The 21232-nt window shown below is 42.0% G+C and overlaps 1 protein-coding gene across 1 annotated transcript in view; it reads right to left on the bottom strand.

Moving 5' to 3' along the window:
• Positions 1-2005: 2005 nt before the first annotated feature.
• Positions 2006-21232, bottom strand: part of LOC136872195 (putative mediator of RNA polymerase II transcription subunit 26) — an 80093-nt gene continuing 60866 nt past the window's right edge. Inside the window, exons 6-7 of the mRNA XM_068227362.1 lie at positions 20301-20516; positions 2006-2129 (exon numbers count right to left, since the gene is read on the bottom strand). Coding sequence (XP_068083463.1) covers positions 2038-2129; positions 20301-20516 — 308 coding nt within the window. The 3' untranslated portion in view covers positions 2006-2037. The remainder of the gene's footprint in view (positions 2130-20300; positions 20517-21232) is intronic.

Raw genomic sequence — 21232 nt, 5'->3', positions numbered from 1 at the left:
CCATGGGAAAACACTCGAGAGAATTTCGGCATGAAATCTGTGGAGACTTTTTTAAGTCTCAGAAAAGATTTGATGGTGGTAGGTTCTTGATTATGTACTTCAGTGTTACAGAAATTAATCGAAGTGAGCAACCGGTTATTCCTTACGGACTCTTCAATACTTCAGCAAAGGGAATTCCAACTTAAGGCATCAGCGCACTCAGAGCACAAAGGAGTACGGAGCGTTAAGTGCTATGGTTGAAGAAAAAACTTGAACCGCTGCGTTGTCGTATTGTCAATTTCGAGCAAGGATGGTGAGTTTCAGGTCAATTGCTTTATGGCTTGATTTTGCAGTTGTGATGTGATGTTTTATTGTGCTCTACCTGATAATACTTTCTCTTTTGTGCATCACACCTATCTTATATTACTATCTTATATTATAAGTAAACGCCGCCTCTGTGGTGTAGTGGTTAGCGTGATTAGCTGCCACCCCCGGCGGTCCGGGTTCGATTCCCGGCTCTGCCACGAAATTTGAAAAGTGGTACGAGGGCTGGAACGGGGTCCACTCAGCCTCGGGAGGTCAAGTGAGTAGAGGTGGGTTCGATTCCCACCTCAGCCATCCTCGAAGTGGTTTTCCGTGGTTTCCCACTTCTCCTCCAGGCGAATGCCGGGATGGTACCTAACTTAAGGCCACGGCCGCTTCCTCCCCTCATCCTTGCCTATCCCTTCCAATCTTCCCATCCCCCAGCAAGGCCCCTGTTCACCATAGCAGGTGAGGCCGCCTGGGCGAGGTACTGGTCATACTCCCCAGTTGTATCCCCCGACCAAGAGTCTGAAGCTCCAGGACACTGCCCTTGAGGCGGTAGAGGTGGGATCCCTCGCTGAGTCCGAGGGAAAAGCCGAACCTGGAGGGTAAACAGATGATGATGATGATGATTATAAGTAAACTCGTATCCTCTTATCAGGCACATCCCCATTGGAGGTGAGCTGCATGTACCATTTCAATCACATACCAGCCCTCCTGCCATTCTTAAATTTCTGGCAGTACCGGGAATCGAACCCGGGCCCCCGAGGAGGCAGTAAATCGTTAAAACTATCCAAATAATAATTTAAAAGGATTGTAGCATTAACACTAAGTCATAATATAAGTTGTCCGCCTCCGTAGCGTAACGGTTAGTGTAATTAGCTGCCTCCTCGGGGGCCCGGGTTCGATTCCCGGTACTGCCAGAAATTTAAGAATGGCAGGAGGGCTGGTAAGTGATTGAAATGGTACATGCAGCTCACCTCCAATGGGGATGTGCCTGATAAGAGGATACGAGTTTACTTATAATATTAAGATAGTAAAAGCAACTGTTTATAACTGTAAAATACCTCGTTTTCTTTGTTTTAAGGTGAAAATGCACATATTTATTCCCAACAAACAAGGCTCTCGACTGTCAATTGTGGGATACCGCTTGGAAATATAACGTATTTTTCTTTATATTTAAAACGAAAGTAGATAACTATTATGCTTATTAGATAACTAATATTTAAGAATATTGTAAAATTATACATCATATACCAGTGCAGAGTATCGAAGGGAAAGAGGAAAGTATTTGTGAATGTTATCAAATCGACGTGTACATACACGAAGTCAGACCGGGGAAAGGGAAGAGTTGGATAATTAAAGCAACGTAGGGAGGAAGAAGAGCTAAGTGGCCATCAAAGTGTGGCAATACTGTATGGGACAGTACTTTTACATGTTTCCTCACCGCAAGTGCTCTGGGGCTCTTTGCACTGACCACGGTGGTTGGAACTCGCTGCATTTCCATTCCTTTTCACAATATCATTTATTCTGTCCTCCAACGTGCAGTTTTGCGTTCATATTTTGAGTAAGGTTGACGTGACCTAAGCCACGATGTAAAGTTAGGGGAGGATATCTCGTCCTGCATGAATATACCTCTTCGCTTTTGAGTCCTGAAGTCCTCATGTTCCGAGACTTCAATAAGGCAGCAATTATAAATCTTGTTCATTGTCTACACAAATTATCACATTTCACACAGTTTTCCACAGTTCCACGCTACAGAATGATAGTATCGGTCACGTGAATCACACCGTTGGTTGCTGGGATGTTGTGAGCAATAACATGGGCGTTGTTCGCCTTCAGCTGACCTGCAACACAAGAACAGAATTCTCAGAATTGTGAAACATATAGCGTTCTAGATCAGAAAACTGAAAATTTTAAAGAATGTGATGGCTGGAAACAACGTTGCCATCCGTAGAGGCATTAATCTCTTTTCCTCATAATGTAGAGACATAGGGATGGATTTCTGAATCCACCTCAAAACGTGGAGAGTTTCTGAAAATTAAATTTAGTTAGACATTTTGAGAAGAATTTTTTTTGAAAATATTGTTACTCTTGAAAACTTCGTGTTAAGGCTACCACATTTAAAATCTGAAAAAAACCCTTTTTCCCATGATGTGTGGCACTAAAAGAAAAAAGAAATATAGTCAAATGAGTATACAACTTCTTATTAATTCATTTTTAGTATTATTATTCTCTACAAGCTCAAAACAAAGGCTGCAGGACTAGCCAACTTAATGACCAACTCCTGGCTCTGTATAATCGTCATCTGTATGGTTTAAAGTAACTAATTCACTAACAGATACAGAGCACATCAGGTATGTTAGTGTAAATGTATTCACTATTATATTCATATAAAATTGTTGTGTTCCGTTTTCGTTACGATGGCTTTTGTCGTCATAAATAACAAACGTTTATTGGATGCTTTTCCGTACTACTAATAATAATAATGTAGGAAGACTTTGAGTGTTAGGGACATAGTAAACAAAGAATTGCCAACATTGGTTCATTGACTCGTAGCTCCATACAAATTGCATTTCACAAATGAGTCACGTGTAAGTGATTCTCATGGCACGAAAAACTGTAGGTCCTTTGATGTAACTCATGGATAATTATTACCCTACATTCCAGCTCCGTGTCGGTAGATTTACTGGCAGATAAAAGAACTCCTGCGGGACAAAATTTGATGATATGATGATGCTTGTTGTTTAAAGGGGCCTAACATCGAGGTCATCGGTCCCTAATGGTAGGAAATGAGACGAAATGGAACGACAAATTAAAAGCCCAAAATTCTCCACTGACCAGAATTCAAAACATGAGAACGAAGAATGAATGGATGGACATGAATTTAAAACAATCAGTGGATGCCACCCGCAGTACCTTACATTCATAGAAACTGACGGAAAAACAATAGGATAACTGACCAAGGGACTGCTGCTAGAGCATAATACTGAATCGAGGATGCTTGCAGTCTAAAAGGGGTTCAAAATCCAAGTTATCGGCCCCTCATAACGGTAATTATCGCTAGGAAAGTAGAACCATGGTATTTGTCATGTTGCGGTACTAATCAAAAGTAGCAGAGACTCGCGGTATTCCACTACTCACAGGTTATGAAATTCGACATATAATACAGACCTAAAGCTTTTTTCACATTGCGGCGCCATTTACAGGGAACGCTGCGCTATGGTGTTCATCACATAAGAGTACTAACCACAGGGACCTTCCGCTATCCCGTGGTGTTCCTTATATAGTGGGTACTAATCATAGGCAAGGCAGAACCATGGTAGCTATCATTCCATGGTCCTGCTCATATAGTGCTACTAATTACAGGTACTGCAAAAGCCGACCGCACGGTGCTCCTGTGTGCTACTAATCACAAACCTATTTCGTACCTAATATAGTGGTACTACGCGCAAGTAAAAGCGACCCTTGGTGCTCTCCGCGTGGTGGTACTGATCACAAGTAGTTTCATAGTTCTAATACAATCATCCCTTGGTCGCCCCTATCAGTCGCCTCTCACGACAGGCACGGGATACCGTGGGTGTATTTTTCGTCTGCCTCCCCCACCCACGGGGGGTAGTGTGTTTGGTCCGCGAGAGGTATTTTATTTCCCTCAAGTCCACCGGTAAGCCGGTTAGGACCCCCCTATCCGCCACCTGGGACGCGCCACGTGGGAGTATGGGACAAAATTTCGGCACATATGCATCTCTGAAAACCGTAAAAACAATTAGTGGGACATAAATTCAATAACAATGTTTTACTATTATCTTCTTCTTCCCGGAGTTTTCTGAATTGATTGTGGTCAGCAGTTGACGTGGATTTGACACGGTTTTACGGCTGGATGACCTTCCTAATACCAACCATATGTGGAGGGATGTATTCACTGCAATAGTTGTTAACGTGGTGTGCTGTATGTGTACGAAATATGAAGAGACCCGTCTGTGTACTAAGACGAACAAAATCCCCCAGTCCCCGGGCCAGAATAATTAAACACACGCAGTTAAAACCCCAGACCCCGTCAGGAATCAAATCCGGGGCCCTCTGAGCCAAAGGCTAGTATCCTAACCACTCAGCCAAGAACCAAACCAAACCCCATGGTACAACAGGCCCGAAGGGCCTTGGCCTACAAGCGACCGCAGTTCAGCCCGAAGGCCTGTAGATTACGAGGTGTCGTGTTGTCAGCACCGACGAATCCTCTCAGCGTTATTCCTGGTTCTCTAGAGCGGGGCCGCTTTCTCACAGTCCTCCACTGTAATCACGTAGGCTGAGTGGATCTCGAACTAACCCTCAGATCTAGGTAAAAATCCTTGACCCGGCCAGGAATCAAACCCGGGGCTACCCCTGCACCGCGGAGTTGGCATTCAGGCAAGAACTAAACTAAATCCACAGGAAAGAGAATCACTATCTAAAAATGAACATGATCAGCTACAAGGAGTGTATCATAGAGGGAAAGAGAAAAATGTCTGTGTGACATTAAGTGTGAAGAAATGAGAAACTCTGATGTCAATCTCTGTTTACAAGGTCACCGTGAGAGAAGGCTCAGCCGCCGTAGCGAGCAGCTCATTACGAGAAGAAATGAAAGGCGAAAGTTGAGAAGACGAGAGCACACGCGAAGAAGATGCCTTCTTGCTTTCACCCTTTCGCTGTCTGGTCTACCACAGCTCACTCAACTCCTTTCATTTCCGGCCCTACCATCAGCCAGTCAGTTTTAAAGGATATCTTTCTATGAACGAGAACGATGTGTAAGTGAGAGGATTAGGTCCGGGAAAGTGAAGTGGAACTTAACCTTTAAATCTCCCAGACACCACATGTTGTCCCTTCACTTGCGGCTGACCCGTCAAGGCGGAAAGGACGGCCAGATGAGTTACGTCTAGATAACGGATGTTTATGAAATTCCATCTGCTGCACCCTTCATCCAATAGTCGGAAGACAAACAGTGGTATTTGTTCAAATGGCACATATCTACTAAACGGAACCTTTCGGAAAAGAGAAAGACCTCTTTATATTACATTTCTGATTCTACAAATACTGTTATTTGGTTCTTAAGTAATTATTTATATAATTTAAAATCAATTAATTTATGCCCTTTTAACACAGTTATTATTATTATTATTATTATTATTATTATTATTATTATTATTATTATTATTATCATTATTATTATTATTATTATTATTATTATTATTATTGTACCGGGCGGTACACCTCCGCTCCGCTAATTCAAACATTGCGCCAGTTGAAACTCCTCTACTGGAGGAAGCCTGAACTTTAACTACAGTGTTAATTCTCAAGTTTCTCAGAAGATGTCCCTACTTGTAAATTTTGAAGTTTTCTGAACTGTGTCGTTTTCGATGTATTTTTGTTTTGCCTGTAGTAAGAAGTGTGGACATTCTCTTCTAGATGGCACTACTGAAGGACTACAATTATGCACCCTAGTGCGAAGTGAACGAACTGTGTTTTTGGAGAAATTTTGGGTTCATAAGTTTGTTCTTTGTTAAATTTCTTTCAGTCATTGTTTAAGTTGGCAATATTAACCCTTTCTTTCCGCCAGTTTTGAATTTGACCAATAAGGAATTTCTGTAATTAATTTTCCACCAATAAGGTGTTTCTTCTTCGTCTAGTGTAGTAGTTTTTGCCATTATCCAATAAAATGCTTGTGGGCGGGTGTTATCATTCACGAAACGCCTCGAACTTTCCACGAGGGTATATAAACTGCTGATTTTCGGGTCTCCGGGCCACTTCAGTAACACCTATCATTGTGTAAATTATGTAGCAGGGGGCGGGAAGCGCCTCTTTCTTCGGGCAGCAGTTCAACCACCAGGTAATGGCCTTTTAATAACTTCTTTTCTTGCTAGCTCAGCAGTTTAACTCTCGGGGCAGGTCCGTAGCCTTTTACCATGTAACTTTCCTCTAAAATGTAAAGACACTTGGTATCTATTCTATCTTTTTAAACTACAAATTGGGATAGAGAGTGCTTAACCCTCTCGAGCTCCCACTCATATCGCTTTGAGGTGAACTTATTTTCACAACCGTTTCTTCCCTTCTAATGTAATGTAAATCGTTTTCTTATATAAGTCACCTCTTTAGTATGGGATTAGCCCTTGCATTAGCGGCCTAGTGCCAAGTAGGTTTTAATAAGGTGTATTTGGAGTGCAGTTTTGCCTCCTCTCAAGTTGGTATTGTGGAGGCCGTGTAATATTTCTGTTTCTTCACTGAATAGGCCTCAGTAGGTTGGGTATTTTTTTACCCCTGTGTGTATGTCCTTGGAGGACAGCTTGAACGTGGAGTTTGGTGTGGCCTTTGATAGGCTTGAACTTTAAGAGCGGGTTGCTCTTTCTTAAAATTTGTTTCTGCGTGCCTCGAGGAGGCGGTACTGTGTAATTGGGAGCAAGAGCTCCTGGGCATGATTGGGGTCTTCTGCCCCTTGGTTGAATCTTGTATATCGTAAGGTTGGGCTTATAGCTCAAGAATTATGTGTCTGGCTCTCGGAGCTCAAATCCTGTAACACTGTAATTGTACATTCTCGAATTGTTGCTAGGCTACTGAGTCCCTGTTATAATGGTTATTTATTGATCTTGAAAAGAAAATATAACCTTGTTAAATTTTATCTTAATTTTAATTTCGCATCTTGAGACCTGTTCCCCCCAGCAACTTCTTTCACCTCTACCTACCACGGACAACTCCGTAACAATTATTATTATTATTATTATTATTATTATTATTATTATTATTATTATTATTATTATTATTATTATTATTATTATTGTTATTATTATTAGGCCGCTTCCTTCCAAGTCCCAGGCTTTTCTTATCCCATCGTCGCCATCAGACCTATCTGTGTCGGTGCGACGTAAAGCCACTAGCAAAAAAATGTTTAATAAGATGTCTGTTCTAAAAACTATAGAAAGCAGAACTCACAAATGTAAAAGAACTAGTATTAAGTTCTAACCTATTAATAAGGATATAAAATATTAGGGGTTGAGTACATTTATTTTAATGATACATTAAGAAATGTGATATTTTACTATGATTATTCTCCTGTACTAAGGCGAAGGCGGGATAGTTCCTACTATAGGCCACGGCCGCCAACCCTCCCTCCTTCTCCGACACCAATCTCCTGGCCTGAGAGACGGCGTCACCGTCTATGAGGCCCGCCTCCCCCTTCAGGGGAGGAATGAAAACTGTTTAGTAGTAGTAGTAATAGTAGTCTATTAGCGTGGTAGTCACAGAAAGCTGTTAAAGATCCATACGGAGACCTATACGCTCATTATATATATTGTAAATTGAATATCATTATTGGGTACCTACTCGTAATTTACGTAAAGTTTCTTTAATACAACACTTAAATTATTGGATATACAAAATAATGTTTAGACTTGCAAGGGAACCTAGAGCCACGCTTTAATTTTACATGAACTGTACTTTCTTGAAACATGTTGTCTGTTACGAAGTGGCTGAAAAATACTTATTATAAAACTTTTCTTTAAAAAAACTTACTACACTTCGCTATTTACTGCAGTATGATGATCATCGTCAGGTGTAAAAATGCTATAAAACACAGTAAATACAGTGTGTAATAATAAGGTACGGCCAAACGTTCAGGACGCATTCCTCACACGTAGAAGAAGAAACTATATTACATGGACATGGGTTTTTAAACGTTATATTTCCACGTTAGGACTTATTTTCTACAACTCTACACACAGGGACGGAACGTACCAAAATACCACATGAAACTCTTTCTTGTATGAAATGTTCAAAATGACATGCGTTAGAGGTGGTGGTGATTATTATTATTTTTTTTGCTAGTTATTTTACGTCCCACCGACACAGGTAGTTCTTATGGCGACCATGGGACAGGGAAGGGCTAGGAGTGGGAAGGAAGAGGCCGTGGCCTTAATTAAGGTACAGCCCCAGCATTTGCCTGGTGTGAAAATGGGAAACCACGGAAAACCATCTTCAGGACTGCCGACAGTGGGGTTCGAACATACTATCTCCCGAATACTGGATACTGACCGCACTTAAGCGACTGCAGCTATCGAGCTCGGTGATTATTGTTTTAAGTGGAAGTACAACTAGGCAACCATCCTCTATATAACACAAATCAGAGGGAAAAAGTGGAATGGATCCGATACTGCGAGAAATGAAGGTATCGGCCAAAGAAATACAAGAGCCACGAAGGGCGTGAAAATGACTCCCAAGCCCTCGGAAACGTAATAGTGTCGGGGTCGGAAAAGAACAAGAGTTGACCAAGGAAGGTCGGATAGGTTAGATGAAAGTGAGGAGCTTGGCACAAGTAATTGGAAGCAATGCCAGGACTCAGCTAAGGACCACGTTGTCGCCAACCCACGCTCCAAAGTTCAGAGCCCCTAGGGCTCCTTTTAGTCGCCTCTTACGACAGGCAGAGGATACCGTGGGTGTTATTCTACCGACCCCACCCACAGGGGGAGCCATGTGTTAGTATTGATACATGTGTCAACATGCCGTCGCAGAGCATTCGGGCAGCAGCAGATGACTTTGAAGGGAAAGGCCCTAATGGCCTGTTGCACCACTATTTGTTCAAACCCAGTCTGTGAATTCATCAACTTCAGTTACTCCGAATAAGTGTTCCAAGCCCAATCTATATCAAGTTCGCTTAGTAAGGTAAGAAACACCCCGAACAAATATTCCACACCTGATGTGCGACTCTATCAAGATATCTCAGAGAGGTAAGTGTTTCTTAGAACAAGAGTTCCAAACTTGACTGAGTATATCGTCCCTGTTCTGCCAAAACGGCGAACGTTACAATGCTCTTCCTATCCATTATTTCCCTTAAGACTGGTCACGCCTTCCATCTATATATTGATATGCGATCCATCAGAACAATTTTCGTTGAGTTCATTTTCCTATGCGCGTGTGTAAAGGAAAATGAACCTTAAACACATCACACTCTAGGAGTGGGTAAATGTCATGCAAACATACATTCCTTCAGTATGGCACAATAAGGTTCATTTTTCTTTACACACGCACATAGGAAAATGAACTCAACAGAAATTGTTCTGATGGACTCAATATCAATATGTGGCTGGAAGGCGTGACCAGTCTTAAGGGAAATAATGGATAGGAAGAGCATTGTAACGTTCGCCGTTTTGGCAGAACAGGGACGATATCTATATATCTCAGAGAGGTAACTGCCACTCTAAAGAGATGTTTTAAACTTCACTACGAGACGATCAAGGTCAGTCAAACAAGTAAGTGCCATTCAGTGTAACAGTTCTGAATGCGGTAGCATAACGGACAGAGTCCCTGAACTGGCAGTAAAGAGCCATAAGTGTGTCTGCGACAATTAGAAATGTAGAACTCGAAGGGTTTCCTCAAATACGATATAATTTAGTCCTCAAATCCCTCCTTCACGACAATGTGCGAGCGGTAGAGGGTACTTGAATGAAGTGCCTCAGTCTATTGAGCTGCCAAGGACTGATTACTGCTGCACAGCAAGAGCTCTATACTCCAGGCAATTATCTGAAGGTACTCCGCAACAAGTGTGAAAAAAGATGGTTCGTTCCGAGCATTAACTACTTTACTACTACCATGACCGTGCTTACTTGAATCGTTTTCGAATATAAGTTAAAAATAACTGATTTCGCTTGAAAACAGAGAGACCATCCCCTGAGAGACCCGAGCAGAGAGCGCACAAGGACATTTAAACGGTAAGGAGTATGATCGCTGCTCCGAAGAATTTGAAGAGAAATCTAGACGGTCCTGCTGAAGTGTTTGTAAAAAAAATGTACAAAGAAATTTAAAGACAGTGGTGGGTGTGGTGATTATTTAAGGGGAAGACGAACGAGATAACATTCGTTTTTTAAGTCTAATTATAATCACCATATGCTCACAGACTCGCTTGGAGTGTTTCTTAAATTATTTTACGTGTCTTTATTTTATTTAGGGTTCATGTTTTTACACAGATTCAGGTGTTTAATGTTTTATTTACCAATGAATATGACGGCTGATGATGACCACAAGAGGTCGAAACTAGTACCAAAACAAATGATGATGCTGATGATGCTTGTTGTTCTAAGGGGCCTAACATCTAGGTCATTGGCCCCTGATGGTACGAAATGAAATGACAAATTAAAAGTTTTTAATCATCCACTGACCAAAATAAAAAATGGCATAAGGAATGAATGGATGGATATGAATTTAAAAAATCAGTGGATCCTACTGACCGAGAGACCACTTCTAAAGCACAATCCTGAATGGAGGGTGCTTGTTGTCTAAAGGGGTCCAGGTCAACGGCCCCGCATAATGGTACTTATCGCTAGTAAAAGAGAACCATGGTATTTGTCATGTTGGGGTACTAATCAAAAGTAGCGTAGACTCACGGTGTTCCACACATGATTGTACAAGTATTGGACGTCGTACAGGAAACGCAGACCTATGGTGTTTCTCACATAACGGCGCCACTCATAGCCAACGCAAACCGATGGTGTTCCTCACCTAGGTGTACTAATCACGGGCGCCGGTATTCCCGTGGTGTTCCTCACATAGTAGATACTAAGCACAGGCAACGCAGACCCACGGTGCCGCTCATATAGTGGTACTAATCACAGGCAACGCCCAGACCCATGGTGTTGCTTACAAGGGTACGACTCACGGGTACTGGAAACCCACAGTTACCCACTCTCTGCTGCTACTAATCACAAACATATTTCGTACCTAATATAGTGGTACTACTCGCAAGTAGAGGCAACCCATGGTGTTCCCCGCGTGATGGTACTAAAAAAATAGTTTCATGGTTTTAATAAATCATCCCATAGTACCAAAATAAAAAATTACGATATAACTGGTACCAAGATATAGTTTTATCCACATATGTTTGTACTGAATAGGTGGACCGCTTAGAACCAAATCATCGCAATTATAATCAATCAATCAATCAATCAATCAATCAATCAATCAATCAATCAATCAATCAATCAATCAATCAATCAATCAATCAATCAATCAAATCATTCAAACTTCATTCTGTCATTAATCTTAGAAAGATCTGGATGAATTGCTGAAAGTATGGAGACAGTTTTGGAGGAGTACAAGATCAAAATAAATACATCCAAAACGAAAGTAATGGAGTTCAGTCGAACGAATGCAGATGAAGCAGGAAATGTTACACTAGAAAATAAAGCCTTTTTTCTTCTTCTTTTTTTGCTAGTGGCATTCCGTCGCACCGATACAGATAGGTCTTATGACGACGATGGGATAGGAAAGGCCTAGGAGTCGGAAGGATGGCTTTAATTAAGGTACAGCCCCAGCATTTGCCTGGTGTGAAAATGGGAAACCACGGAATACCACCTTCAAGGGCTGCCGACAGAGGGATTCGAACCCACTATCTCTCGGATGCAAGCTCACAGCCGCGCGCCCCTAACCGCACGGCCAACTCGCTCGGTAATAAAGCCTTAAAGGAAGTAGGTTCATATTGTTACTTGGGAAGTAGAATAACTGGCGATGTCAGAAATAAGGAGGACATCAAATGCAGACTAGCAGAAGCAAGGAAGGAAGGAAGGAAGGAAGGAAGGCATTTCTTAAGGAAATACATTAGTTCACTTCAAACATTGGCATAAGAATTAGGAATGTGATTCTGAAGACTTTCATCTGGAGCGCGGCTTTGTATGGAAGTGAAACATGGACGATAACTTTCTTTTTCTTTTTACTTTGCATCGCACCGACAGATAGGTATTATGGCGACGATTTAATAGGAAATGGCTAGGAGTGCGGAAAGAAGCGACCGTGGACTTTATTAATGTACAGCCCTACGGAAAACCATCTTCAGACCTACCAACAGTGGGGTTCGAACCCACTACCCCCCGAATGTAAGCTGCCAGCTACGTGACAAATTCCACGCAGCTACTCGCTCGATGAAAGAAATAATTGAAGCTTTTGAAATATGGTGTTGCAAAAAATGCTGAAAGCGCGATGAATTGACTAAATCACGAATGAAAAGATACTGACTCGAATTGGTGAGTGGAGAACAGTTTGGCGAAATTTGACCAGAAGAAAAGATAAAATAACAGAACATGTCTTAAGACACCCAAGACTTATTCAGTTGGCTTTTGAGGGAATGTCGATGGTAAAAACGCTAGTCGTAGACGAATGCACGAACATGTCAAACAGATTAGAAGAGGTAGTTACGCAGAAATAAAAAAGTTTAGCACAGGAGAGCTGCGTCAAACCAGTCGATGGACCGATGACTCAAACATATTATTATTATTATTATTATTATTATTATTATTATTATTATTATTATTATTATTATTATTATTATTATTATTATCTACACGCTGCCTACAGACACCCGACCTTGGAAATTCCCGGGACTAAAAGCCATACTCTAAATAAATAACTTCCTCATTCCACCACACTTAGCCGGGCTCGAATCCAGGAATTGGCCCCACCAACTTAAACACAGTTCAATCATGAACCAGCGGCGGTTACCTCCCACAACCTGTCTCTCGAGGTAAAAGCACTGCATTAACGGAATTCTACTTGTGAGTTAGAACAGTGATAGTCGCGAAAGTTTTATGTTCCCAGTGCGAACCCGAACAGTAGTTTATTATTATTATTATTATTATTATTATTATTATTATTATTATTATTATTATTATTATTATTATTATTATTTAATCGTTTACCTTCCAAGATTTGCCCCCCACTCCCGGAATCAGCGAGGGATCCCACGTCTACTTCCTCAAAGGTACCGTTCTGAAGCGTGAGACATTTGATCAGAGATACAATTGAACAGGGGCCTCGTGGCGGATGGAAGGATTGTAAGAGATCCGAGATACGCAAGGAATAGGGAAATAAGCGAATGTGGCCATCCCGGCATTCGCCCTGAGAGGAAGTGGAAAACCACGGAAAACCAGTTCGAGTATGGCGGGAATCGAACCTCCTCTACACATCTGACCTCACAAAAGGCTCAGAGGACCCCGTTCCTGTCCTCGTTTTACATTTCAAATTTCGTGGCAGAGCCGGGAATCGAACTCGGACCTCGGGGAGTGGCTGCTAATTACACTATCCAATACACCAGAGGCGGACATTATTATTATTATTATTATTATTATTATTATTATTATTATTATTATTATTATTATTATTATTACTGGAGGGTTTATATATGGGGAACATAAAACCTTCATTGGTCATCCTTGACCTTCGCCGTCCTAATTAAAAAATAGAATACAGTTAATAGAGGTGCATTTACCTCGAGAGCGAGAGTTTGTGGGAGGTGACCGATATTGCGACCTACAATGTCCTATTTGAACGTTTCCTTGTCCTTCACCTGCTGCGTGCGCACCAGAATAGCGCAACAGAGCCCGAGGAATCTGCTCTGCGTTCCGTATCCAGCGTGGATCGAACTTGGCTGGCCCAGCTCTGGCCTTGTACCGACCTACATCTCTCGTGTCGACCCTGACCGGTGCCATCGGCAAGGCTAGGGCGAGCATCCAGGTCAACGCGTCACTCCGCGGGACTTTCAAATCCTCTCGTACACATCGAGCGCTCTACCCTGAATATACACACGACTATTTGTTGAGTAGTTATATTTAATTCGATAGAAAATTATTTGTGATATTTTTTTCATATTTACAGCTTACGCGGTGTTGAATAGATAAGAGTAACATTTATCTACATTTCACGTAATTTCAGAGATCACAATGCAGGGCTGAGTAGCTCGGGTGGCAGAACGCTGGCCTTCTGAGCCCAGCTTGCCAAGTTCGATCCTGGCTCAGTCCGGTGATCTTTTAAAGGTGCTGAAATAAGTCAGCCTCGTGTCGGTAGATTTACTGGCATGTAAAGGAACTCATGAGGGACAAAATTCCGGCACCTTGGGGCCTCAGAAAATCATAAAAATATACTGAGGAAGACACAAAGCTATTCTTCTTCTTCCTCTTCTTCTGCTTATTATTATTATTATTATTATTATTATTATTATTATTATTATTATTATTATTATTATTATTATTATTATTATTATTACCAAGCAAGTGGCTGCGCGAGTTGGACGACGTAGCCGTAAGCTTTCATTGGGAGATAGTGGATACGAAACATACTTTCGGCAGCCCTGAAGATGGTTTTCCGTGGTTTCCCATTTTCACACCAGGCAAACGTTTAATTATTTGTTGCTATTTGTTTTACGTCGCGCCGACATAGATAGGTCTTATGGCGACTATGGGAGAGGATAGGCCTAGGAATGGGAAGGAAGCGGCCGTGGCCTTAATTAAGGTACAGCCATTTGCCTGGTGTGAAAATGGGAAACCACGGAAAACCATCTTCAGAGCTGCAGAGACAGTGGGGTTCGAACCCACTATCTCCCGGATGCGAGCTCACAGCTGCGCGCGCCTAACCGCACGTCCAACTCGCCCGGTAATGCTTAATTAAGGCCATTAAGGCCTGTCCCATCGTCGCTATAAAACCTAACTGTGTCGGTGTGACGTAAAGCAACACTGTAAATTAAATAAATAATGAAACGAAAATGAAAATCCACAGCTTGTTTCCAATCATTTGACCAGGTCAGGAATGGAATGAGTGAAGACTCCATCTAGCGGTGAGGAAAGGAACTGTGCCGGCTGCCTGTCGCACTCCTCTGGAACAACAGTTAATGACTTGACAGATGAAAAAATACTGGAGAGGTTTGCTGGAATGAGAGATGACAGGAAAAACGGAGTACCCGGAGAAAAAACTGTCTCGCTTTCACATTGTCCAGTACAAATCTCACATGGAGCGATCGGGATTTGAGCCACGGTACCCAGCGGTAGCAGGCCGGCTCAGTCATTTATATCCAGATTCCACGCAGTGTTATTCCAGTTGTCATTCCCGGCACAACATATTTCACAGATTTTTTAAAAAATTAATCCTTCTGTAAAGGCGTTGTCTAAACACAGCAGAATTTTCATTGTTAATAGTCATTGTTAACTGCTTGTGTGCACGAAAGGTGGAGGGGAGTGGTACACTTCTGCACACTGCGTGTGCTCTGAACCCTAACAAAACCCAGCCTTTGCCTGTGGATAGGTCGCCCTTTACTGACAAGAGCATTGTCAAGAGACAGTGGGGAAAGTGGGAAAGTGGGGTCATCTTGAAACTTAGCCAGTGCACTGCTTATGTGTTGGAACGAACACTGCTGCAGTGCTGCATTTCGGAGTGTTGCTGGATGCTAGTTGTAGAGCTTCGAATTTTGCGAAGTATTCTTTGGAACGCCTACTGCATAGGCAACTCTCCAGCCGTACCTATAGTGCCTGCTGCAGAACTCCCGTTCGGATCCTCGGCTGAATGGTCTGCAAAGTGGCATTCGGTACGAGGTCGACGTCTTAATACACATCTTCTCTACATACACTACTAACCACGACATAAACACGTAATAGTGAATAGTGAATAGGTTGGTGTCAAGAAGAGCATTCTGTCGTAAAAATGGGCAAAGTTCTCAATAAATTGTGGAAAATGTCAGAAATTAAAAGTCTCCACTGTGGAGATGACGATGAAATGATGGTCGATAAAGTAGATGTAAACATTAAATTAAATGTAAAAAAAGTACAATTAAAAATCTACTGATGTTCAGTGTTTAAGCATGGATCATACTCTACAGGAGATCCAAAATAAACGTATGATACATATTTTACAGGTTTTGAATCCCCTCAACTGGCGTCCAGAAAAACTCCATAACGTTCTACGTGGGCTGTTATCAACACATAAACAATACACTTTGTCAAAGTTCCACGGTGGTCCCGCTATCCCATTAGAGACAGTTTCCGTGCTATTTAAAGCCCAATGTTTAGCAAATTGAATTCTGGTTCTACACAAAGGAATTTGATAAGAAGTACATTACCCGAAAAATCCAGGTTTATTCGGGTTCTACTCGTAACATGATACGTTCACAATCAAACACCTAAGAGCCTTGAGTTACGACTGTCAACGGTAATTGCACGAAGGTTACTGAGCAAGTGACTGCACGGTTTGTGTCACGAAGCTATCAGCTTGCTTTCGGGAGATACTGGGTTCGAATCCCACTGTTGGAAGCCCTGAAGATCGTTTTCCGTGATTTCCCATTTTCCCGCCCGGCTGTACCTCAATTAAAGCCCACTCCTAGCCATGTGCCTGTGCGACGGTAAATCAGATTGTAAATACATGAAGTTTTAAACATAGTCTGAAGAAAATTTCCCTTGAACTGAAACTTTCTCACAGACAGTTAATGCAACTCACTCTCTTTTACTTCCAGTTCATGCCTTATTCATTAGCGCCTTTTTATCTCAGTGCTTGAAGAGTCTCCGTGCTACTAATTACCGCCTACTGTTTAGTTTCACATAGTTACCTCACGGTCGAAGGAGGAAATAAATGCAGTAAGAGGTATTTGCCTACTTATGGATCTGTGAGTCTTTGTAGTAAGTGACAGGCAGGAAATACGTATTGCATATAGCGTTTATCCTTTCACTAGTCTAATAAGAGTTTCATCTTCCGGTAGTTTACAAGTGTCTCGGATCTTTACCGCTGCATCCTTATCCATTACCTTTTTTTTTTTTCTTTTTTTTTTTGAGATTGTGAAGAAAGTACGAGTAGCTACGAACACTAGATACACAATACAATACTCGAAGTTAAAGTGGGAAAGTAATGCGGATGGATGACACAATACGCTTCCATACGGTTTAGGAAATATGTAGAAGAAAGTGAAAGTTCCGCGACTGAGTGACAGAGTTAGTAAGGCACTCGTCTTTTTCTTTCAAGGTTGCGGGATCTAAGTGGTGGTGGTGATTATTGTTTTAAGAGAAAGTACAACTAGGCAACCATCCTCTAGATAACATTAATCAGAGAGGAAAAATGGAAGGGATCCGACACTTCGAAAAATGAAGATATCAGCCAAAGGAAGACAAGGGCCACGAAGGGCGTGAAAATGAAAGACTCCCTAGCCCTCGCAAACCTAATAGCGTCGGGGTCGGAAAAGAACAAGAGTTGACCATGGGAGGTCGGAAAGGATAGATGAAAGTGAGGAGCCTGGCACAAGTAAGTGTAAGCAATGCCTGGACTCAGCTAAGGGCCCCGTGGTTGCCAACCCACGCTCCAAAGTTCAGAGCCCCTGGGGCCCCTTTTAGTCGCCTCCTACGACAGCAGGGGATACCGTGGGTGTTATTCTATCGCCCCCACCCACAGGGGCTTGCGAGATCTAACTGCGGTGTAGTCGGTTGGCATATGTGGGCGCGCTAACCCTCTAACACCACAACAACATTTAGACGTTGTTGAATGAACCACTATCTCTGGAACCATCATGGAATATGAGAGGCAAAACGGCGTATGACCATTTCTTGTGATTCTGAGTTGCGGCCAGTTTTGCGTTCAGTATATCAAACGCATCTATAGAATAAAGTCAGTTGTCCTATTGCCTTTCCTTGCGGATTTAGAGTGTGGCATAAAGGTGGTAGTCAATATTGAATTTACGGGGAAAAAGGTGCATGTGAGATTTCTGCCTTTTGCAGGACACTCTTAACAAAATGGACATAAGCCCTTTTCCTCCCAGGAACGATTGATGTGTATGAAATTTTTACTTGGTTAGTGCATTTATGGAGCAATTGCTAGCTTACTTTTGAATGTTGAAAAATTGACTTACAAATCCCATTTTACTGATATCAAATTTCTTCTTGCTATAGTCTCACATTGTGGCGGATAAACATACGAAACAAAATGATTTGTTCATCAACATATTTCATTTTTTGGAGATGGCATTTTAGTCGAGAATTTTACAATTTTTTGAGTAGATATATTTTATCCTACTATTAATTTTTAGTTCAAATTAATACACAGCAATGAACAGACTCGAGCTGAAATTGCCATGTGGAAAACTGACACTTCCATGGTTGGGGGGGGGGGGGGAGAACAGAAATTAATGTTGGTAAATAAGAGAAAAGGTAAAACTTGTTGATGGTGGTATTTATGTGCCACACGCATCTTATAGCAAAATTCCACAGCATGAACTATTAGAGATATCAGCAAAGAAACCCAAAATCAAACTGCATGGCGTAAACGCCTCAAAGGGCCTTGGCCTACTAAGCGACCGCTTTTCATCCCGAAGGCCTGCAGATTACGAGGTGTCGTGTGGTCATCACGACGAGTACTCTCGGCCGTTATTCTTGGCTTTCTAGACCGGGGTCGCTATCTCACCGTCAGTTAGCTCTTTAATTGCAATTACACAGGCTGAGTGGACATCAACCCAGCCCTCAGAATCAGGTAAAAGTCCCTGGCCTGGCCGGGAATCGAACCCGTGGCCTACGGGTGAGAGGCAGGCACGCTAACCCTACACCGCGGGGCCGTTCAACAAAGAAACCAGCTGATGTAACTAGAGTAATGTATGAGCTTTTTGTAATTTTTGACCGGAAATCTCGGTTAGGGACCCCGTAAGAGTTATTCAGTGCGAGAGAAGCCGAAGTAATGGTGCTCTTCTGTACTCCTCATTAGGGCAGCTTCCGGCATTCACTCTCTCTAAATGCCATAGCAGTTGAAGGGATTTACTCAAGGCGGCGGATTTTATCCCAGCCAAGGTCGGTGGTATTTACGAGACGGGAAATAGGATATCACGTCAGATCGTTCAAGACGACACGTAAGGTGGTGATTATCGTTTTACGAGGAAGTACAATTAGGCAACCATCCTCTATATAACTCTAATCAGAGGAAAAAATGGAAGGGATCCGACACTTCGAAAAATGAAGATATCGGTCAAAGAAAGTCAAGGGCCACGAAGAAGCGTGAAAATGAAAGACTCCCTAGCCCTCGCAAACCTAATAGCGTTGGGGTCGGAAAAGAACAAGAGTTGACCAAGAGAGGTCGGATAGGATAGATGAATGTGAGGAGCCTGGCACAAGTAAGTGGAAGCAATGCCAGAACTCAGCTAAGGGCCCCGTGGTCGCCAACCCACGCTCCAAAGTTCATAGCCCCTGGGGCCCCTTTTAGTCGCCTCTTACGACAGGCAGGGGATACCGTGGGTGTTATTCTACCGCCTCCGCCCACAGGGGGGGGGGGCACGTAAAAGAGAGGAATGGAACGGCTATTAGGAAAGGAAGGGTGAAATGAACACACAAATCAGCCATGTAGCGTTAACTCAACAGGCTTGAACTTCGGCAGTCGAGGTGATGTGATGATGTTATTACTAATAATATTATTTAATGTTGTTGTTTTTGTTGCGGTTAGAACATCTTGTTCAACAACTCATTGTACTTAAGCGTACGATATTCTGAGTGGCTGACATATGTTCACTAGAGTCCAAACGAACAAGCAAGCGAGTTTGCGACTGTTGTAATTATAATCGTAACTGTAAGAACTTGATTAAGTTATGTTATAGCAAATGTCCACCATGCATTGGTACGAATCCTAGGATTCTATGATTAGGAAGAAAGCACTATAAGTTATATGCTATTTACTTGTTGAAATATAAAACCACAAAAATGGAAACTAATTTTGGGAAAGCTGAGGGTGCGATTTTAACCCAATTATCACCTCAGTTGTGTGACATGAGTTTCAGTGTTCTCTCTTCCGATCCCTGAAACAATCTTAAGTTCTTCGCTGGTCTATAATTGAACCCGGGCCAATCAAGTGGGAATCTACATAAATTATACCTAAACAACAGACTCCGAAATGTGAACAAGGTGTCCAGTAATCTTACACCAATACGTTTTCATATGTTCTACATAAAAGAATCGTAAATGAACTCGAATCTCAGCCAAAGCAAGTAGAACTTTGGAAATACGAAGACATATCCCTGTGATTTGAATTCCACGTGAAATAAATTAGTTATTATGGCTATGATGGAGATATCAACATTCAAGGAAAATTACATTTTAAAAATAACGTTAGGTTTTCTTAATGGAACCTGGGTATAATACAAATACCTCATGATTCGGTTATGGAAAGGTTGCACTTGGCCCGTTAAAATGTTAGAGCTTATTGTATTTATTAATCTATTTATGCTGACTCACCTGCATTCTTGACGATCGTAATCGCGTGGTCTGGGTCGAGACTGGGTCGCACCTGGTAGTAACGCATACCGGCGCTGAAGAGCGACCCTGGAACGATGTGGCGCTGTACAAAGTTTCGAGCAGCTTCCCTTTCCGCTTGCACTTTCAATTGTTCCGCTGTGCCCATGGCAGTGAAGGCTCGATCTGTAGGTGCGAAAACGGTAAATGTCCGAGTACCTAAAACATACAAATACATTTAATTAGTAGAAAACAAGCAAGTCTTGAGACCAATTTCCTTCAAGTTATTACCCTTAAAACCACTATTATCACTAAGAACAACTCTATTCCTTTCATAAAATAATCCTGGAGCACTCTCAGCTATGAAAATCTACAAGAGAGTCCCAGTTATTTGAGCCAGTCTTACGAAAATCAACTGCTAAAAAGTCAAATAAAACCTTGCTTATACGTTCCTCACAATAAAGTGTTTCGTTTACAACGTATATGAATAAAGAACCCTGTCCCCACACCGCTACTACCGGTTGTTAGGTACCTTTACCCTGATTTCTAAGAAGCCCGCATGCTGTTTCTTTGATTCATGCGTTACTTTCACTAACTGCGGTCACGCATCTATCAGACCTATGACTTCCTGTCAAGAAATAAATGAATAAATAACCCTCACCCAGTGACAACTGTCACTAAAAAGCAAGATAGTGGTGATGGTGGTGGTGATATTTATTGTTTTTTCGATCGTGCAGTATAGCGACCGAAATACAATACAATTACAGAACAGGACACCTTCTGCAATATGAAAAGATAAAGATGAATAAGTTATGGCGGTTTTTATTGTTTTAAGAGTAAGTACAACTGGGCAACCATACTTTGTTAACACTAACAAGAGGGAAGAAATGGAAGGGATTCGTCAGTTCAAAAAAATGGAAGTATCGGAAGAAGGA

The sequence above is a fragment of the Anabrus simplex genome, chromosome 4 (assembly GCF_040414725.1).
Source record: "Anabrus simplex isolate iqAnaSimp1 chromosome 4, ASM4041472v1, whole genome shotgun sequence".
NCBI lineage: Eukaryota > Metazoa > Arthropoda > Insecta > Orthoptera > Tettigoniidae > Anabrus > Anabrus simplex.
The sequence above is the reverse complement of the archived record's forward strand: the minus strand, read 5'-3'. Positions and strand labels throughout refer to the sequence as shown.